The 6084-nt window shown below is 56.6% G+C and overlaps 1 protein-coding gene across 1 annotated transcript in view; it reads right to left on the reverse strand.

Annotated features, from left to right (window-relative positions):
* The window catches only part of AP3D1 (adaptor-related protein complex 3, delta 1 subunit), a 42805-nt gene extending 40198 nt beyond the window's left edge, over positions 1-2607 (reverse strand). The window contains exons 1-2 of the mRNA XM_011964047.1: positions 2150-2607; positions 1438-1518 (exon numbers count right to left, since the gene is read on the reverse strand). Of these exons, the coding sequence (XP_011819437.1) occupies positions 1438-1518; positions 2150-2224 (156 nt within the window). The 5' untranslated portion in view covers positions 2225-2607. The remainder of the gene's footprint in view (positions 1-1437; positions 1519-2149) is intronic.
* Positions 2608-6084: the final 3477 nt, after the last annotated feature.

Below are 6084 nucleotides of genomic sequence, written 5' to 3' on the forward strand. Positions count from 1 at the left end.
TGCTTGAACCCAGGAGTCGGAGGTTGCGGTGAGCCGACATCACGCCACTACTGTCCAGCCTGGGCAACAGAGCAAGACTCAGTCTCAAAACAAAACAAACAAACAAAAATGACACAGTGGACTGCAAACAGCGGGAGCATGTGATCCTACACAGAGGAAGCAGGTGCTGACTGGCCGAGCCGGAACCCCACAGGCACCACCGGCATCCGAGGCCAGCCAGCGGCAGGCACCGGGTCAGAGCCACGCCCCATACACAGGGCCTAACAGCTCCAAGCACCTGGCGAGGCAGTGGTGGATGTAAGTCCCCAGTGAGGTGCTCACACAGGGATCCGGCCGTCCGAGCCCATCAGCAAGAGACACAAACCTGGGCCCGACATGTGGCCCGCCTTGCTGGGCTGCCACCTGGGTATCCAGGGCGGCCGGTGACCTCCACCCTCCTCCCTCCCAGTTACCACCTGCAAAACCCGCTCCCATCCTCCTCTCAGTGGGCCAGACTCCCACCCAGGCCCCTCCCACTAGGCACTCCAGCCACCCTCATGGCCATGACCCAAGACCCCATGGCATCGAGGGCACATGTCGCCTGCGGCCCAGGCAGGATGCCCAGCTCCATAATCTTGCCCACAACAGTGAGCCCAGTAGAGCCGACAGTGCCAGGACCTGCACCACACCCTGTGCCGGGCATCAGTCACCGCCAGTACCCCCACACCTGTGCCTCGGCATGCTGGGAGTCCCCAGCCCAGGTCGCCAGGTCACCCTATGGGGTCAACAACACAGTCACAGGGTCCTGCCCTTGCACATGGACATCGGAGAGCCGGGGCCATGGCCTCTGAGCTGCAGTCTAGGGCCAGAAAGGGGCCAGGTGCCCATGAGAAAGGTGGTCCTGATTCTCCAATACCCCAACCCCGCCATCGAGAGGGAGGAACCAAACGTGTTCAGAGCTCGGGGGCCAAGGAGGACCTTTGCTACCCAATGGCCTCCGTGACCATTTCAAAATGCAACATTTACATGGTTCTGAAAAAAGCACCTCGTGGGACTCAAAAGAAACCGCGGGCAGGAAGCACCCCACATGGGGAGGGAAGGGCCCACAGCTACAGCAGGCACTACCGTAAGGGGAGAAGGGAAGAAAGGGGGCGACTGCAGAGGCCAACCTCGAGTGGACCCTGGAGCCCCATTTGCCGGCCCCTCCATGTGGTGAGCGAGGGAAGGGGGCACCGCACCGCTCAGCATCCCTCCACCTCACAAGCCCACCAGGGAGCGCAGACTCAGACCCGCCGGGCCACCTCTCCGTGTCTGCTGGGAAGACTGTGGCTGCAGAAGCCCTGCTCGCACTCAAGGGGGCCACAGGTGCCTGCTGCCCACAGGAAGACCAGCGTGGAAACCAGATGCAGGGGACAGGCTGCACTCAGCACAGAGCGGCCCGGGCCGCGGAACACCCACCTTACGGATCTGATTGGTGGTCAGCATGATGACGTCAGTGCCTTCGTGAAAGCTCTGGGAAGCAGCGAGGTAGCCGATTCGCTGGGAGAGAACAGACGAGCACATCAGAGGCCGGGCACCTGCAGCCTTCAGGAGCTCCCAGCTCTGCTCTGCAGCGTTCGCACCAGGCAATGCCGGTCCCGAAGCAACGCCCCGCAGCCTGGACGCGGGGGCCGCCAGCAAGTGGGAACCAACCCACATTTGAAAACCAACCCAGATTTCTTCAAAATTCCAGAAGGAAATTCCCAGAGTTTGGAATATGTATGAGTTTTTTTTCTTGGAGACACAAAGTTTCGCTCTGTTGCCCAAGCTGGAGTGCAATAGCACGATCTCAGCTCACTGCAACTTCCACCTCCTGGGTTCAAGCAGTTCTCCTGCCTGAGCCTCCCCAGTAGCTGGGATTATAGACGCACGCCACCATGCCCTGTTAATTTTTGTATTTTTAGTAGAGACAGGGTTTCACCATGTTGGCCAGCCTGGTCTCGAACTCCCAACCTCAGGTGATCCACCTGTCTCAGCCTCCCAAAGGGCTGGGATTACAGGCCACTGAGTCCACCTTGGGTAACAGAGCAAGACTCCATCCCGAGAAGAATAATAAAAATTGGCCGGGCAGGGTGCCTCACACTTGTAATCACTCCCCCATCCCAGCAGCCTCGCCGTCCCGGAACCTCACCTTGAAGGTGAACTTGGAGGCACTCATCACTTCTATAATGTTGAAGGCGGCCCAGCTGATGTCGTATCCCAACATCTGTAACTGTTAAGGGATGCACAGGAAATTGCACTCACAAGCCAAAGCGGAGACAAAGGGTTTGAGAAGTCGCATGAAGCACTCCCTCCCAGCACACGGAACAGACTCACTCACGGTCGACAAACCACCCAATACACACCCCTGAGGCCTTTAATTTCCTCTTTTGACAAACAACTCTGACATGTAAAAGCTACAGGGACAGGTTAGTGACAGGCACTAAAAAGAGGCTCAATGTCTGCAATTGGCTAACTGGCACTTATGGGTACTAACTACCACCCCTTGGCGAATCGGCTCCTTGAAATAGTTACGAGACGAGCAGCAGCATGGGGGACCCCACACAAGCCCTTCGTCTCGCTACCTCCCACGGGAAAACAGGCCAGAGGGAGGAGTGCCTGTCCCCAGCTCACGCACTGACCTGGAACTGCAGCCAGGAAGGGAGGCAGCCCAGGAAGGTCCAGGGCCCCAGCTCTCCCCACTAGGCATCCTGGCGCAGCCTGTGGTGGGAGCCAAGACTGCAGGCAAGGGGCGTCCCTAGTGAACCCCACCCAGAAGAGGACCCCATGGGGCTCCCTCGGGGCTACCACCAGGGCCTGTGGGTTGCCGCCCTCTGGCCTGTTTGCCAGTCAGGTGACAATCACGGCTCTCCGCTCCAGGACTCTGGGTTGGCCCTGAGTAGCTCACCGACAGCGGGCAGTACCAATAACTGACAGGTGGACAGACAGGCTGATGAACAGGGGGACACGCGCTGAGTGTGAAGCAGCCCGACAGTGCTGGGCGCGGGCCACCGAGAGACACTTACATACGTCAGCTTGCAGACCGCGTTCGCCTTCACCGCAATGTTGTCCTGCTTCAGCTCCTGCTTGATCTCATCGATGCACTGAGAGATGTATTTTGCCTATAATGGAGGATAAACATAGAAATTACAAACATCTAGCTAAGATGGTTGGAATACTGATTCCAGGCCAGGAGCGGTGGCTCACGCCTGTCATCCCAGCACTTTGGGAGTCCGAGGTGGGCAGATCGCGAGGTCAGGAGTTCGAATCATCCTGGCCAACATGGTGAAACCCCGTCTCTACTAAAAATAAAAAATTAGCTGGGCGTGGTGGCGGGCACCTGTAAACCCAGCTACTCAGGAGGCTGAGGCAGGAGAATCTTTTAAACCCAGGAGGCGGAGGTTGTGATGACACCACTGCATTCCAGCCTAGGTGAGAGAGCCAGACTCTGTCTCAAAAAAGAAAAAAGAAAGAAAGAAGCCAGACAGACATAAGAGAGCACACCGTATGATCCATTTCTATGAAATGCCCAGAAGAGGCCAATCCAGAGACAGAAAGGGGATTTGTGGATGCCAGAGGCTGGGGGAGGAGACGGGGAGGATTCACGTTCTTTCTAGGCTGAGAATGTTTTGGAACTTGGCCGTGGTGGTGGCACACAGCATTCCCCTACACATGCCCCGCTGTTTGCCTACTCCTTAGTGGACGAACATGTGGGGCCTTCCCACCTTCGGCCAGTGTGACTCTCGCTGCTGTGAACACTGTGCTCAGGTTTTGGGGGGAATGTGTCTGAATCCCCCTGGGCCTGCTCACTAACTGTGTGTGTCTCCAGAACATCATTAAGGATAGTTCTGACCCAATCGAACTCAGGTACGAGGTCCAAATGGCAGACAAGGTTCCCAAGAGACAGGCAGGCGTGAGCCACCCAACATGGATGGCACCAGAGACAAGCCGGGTCGACGCCATGCTGGCCCCAGAGACAACCCACCCCACCTGGGAGGAGAGAGAGGAGGGAGCAGCAGAGGCTTGGAGCACCTCCCTCAGTGGATGACGAGGCCCCCACGACAAGCCCTCCTAATGCACAGGAGCCCCTCTCCATCATCCGACAACAGATCAGGAGTGACGGCTGCCTGGGCCCCATCCTGCCGGCCCCTACATCAGGATGCAACATTCCTCCTGCTGTTCCCACCAGAGGCAAGGATGGCAAACCCACCCCATCGCACTTCTGTACCCAGCCCCACTGTAGCTGGCCTCGAAGCAGCCCCACGAATACCCACCACTCATGTGTCACCCAGGACCACACCCCAAGCTCGGCTGCCAGCTGCACTGGGCGGGGAAGGAGCCACAGCTGTGGGGGAGTGGGGGGCTGGGGGGAGCACACACACATAGTATTTTCCTGAATGTTTTATGATCCAACTCTGTACAACGGAACAAGTGTCACCCGATCCTCCAGACGGGCTTCAAATTACTACACCTCGCCCCAGGACGGTGCTCCCATCCCCAGAGCAAGGATAACTCACTCCTCCTGCTCAAAGGGTCAGGACTGTTGATGATTTATAAGGGAAAGAACAAAAAGACCATCACAGGCGTGGACAGGTCCGACCCTCACGACGACAAAGGGGATGGGATGTCAACCAGCGTGGCTGCCGTCGAAACCAGCCTGGGGTTCTTCCAACGTTCCATGTGGAGTTACTGCCCCGGCAATTCCACTGCTGGGCATGCACCCAAGGGGATGGAAAACAGGTGTCCAAACAAAAACAAGCACACGAACACACATGGTAGCACCATTTATAGTGGCTTGAAACAGGAACGGCCCCCACACTCATGGCCTCAAGGCTGAGGAATGGATACACACGTGGTGGGTCTGCACCAGTTAACTTGCTTGATTTTTTTTTTTTTTTTTGAGACGGAGTCTCGCTCTGTTGCCCGGGCTGGAGTGCAGTGGCCGGATCTCAGCTCACTGCAAGCTCTGCCTCCCGGGTTTAGGCCATTCTCCTGCCTCAGCCTCCGGAGTCGCTGGGACTACAGGCGCCGCCACCTCGCCCGGCTAGTTTTTTGTATTTTTTAGTAGAGACGGGGTTTCACCGTGTTAGCCAGGATGGTCTCGATCTCCTGACCTCGTGATCCGCCCGTCTCGGCCTCCCAAAGTGCTGGGATTACAGGCTTGAGCCACCGCGCCCGGCCAACTTGCTTGATTTTATTGAATTTTTTTTGAGACAGGGTCCTATGCTGTCACCCAGGCTGGAGTGCAGTGGTGAGATCACCGCTCACTGCAGCCTCCACACCCCAGACTCAAGTGATTCCCCTGCCCAGACTCTCAAAGCACTGGGACCACAGGGGTCGCCACCACGCCCAGCCACTAGTCAGCTTTCTAGGAACTCGGCAGTGGGTCGCAACCCTGGGACTCCTTCCTGGCTTTTTAACTGCTGATCAAGTCCAAGTAGCTCCTCTCAGACCAAGCCTCACACAAACAAACATCTTTTTTTTTTTTTTAGACGGAGTCTCGCTCTGATGCAGGCTGGAGTGCAGTGGCATGATCTCGGCTCACTGCAACCTCCACCTCCCGGGTTCAAGTGATTCTCCTGCCTTAGCCTCCTGAGTAGCTAGGATTACAGGGGCACACCAGCACGCCCAGTTAATTTTTGTATTTTTTGTAGAGATGGGGTTTCGCCATGTTGGCCAGGCTGGTCTTGAACTCCTGACCTCAGATGATCTGCTCACCTCAGCCTCCCAAAGTGCTAGGATAACAGGCGTAACCCATCGTGCCCGGCCTGAAGAAAAAAATTTATTAGTTGGGGTATGGAGACATGATCTAGACCCAGAAGATTATATTATAAACATAGATTTAAATTATTTGAAGGTAGCCGGGCGCGGTGGCTCACGCCTGTAATCCCAGCACTTTGGGAGGCCGAGGTGGGTGGATCACGAGGTCAGGAGACTGAGACCATCCTGGCTAACATGGTGAAACCCTGTCTCTACTAAAAATATTTTAAAAAATTAGCCGGGGCCGGGCGCGGTGGCTCAAGCCTGTAATCCCAGCACTTTGGGAGGCCGAGACGGGTGGATCACGAGGTCAGGAGATCGAGACCA

This window comes from Colobus angolensis, unplaced genomic scaffold (assembly GCF_000951035.1).
Source record: "Colobus angolensis palliatus isolate OR3802 unplaced genomic scaffold, Cang.pa_1.0 Scaffold64, whole genome shotgun sequence".
Taxonomy (NCBI): Eukaryota; Metazoa; Chordata; class Mammalia; order Primates; family Cercopithecidae; genus Colobus; species Colobus angolensis.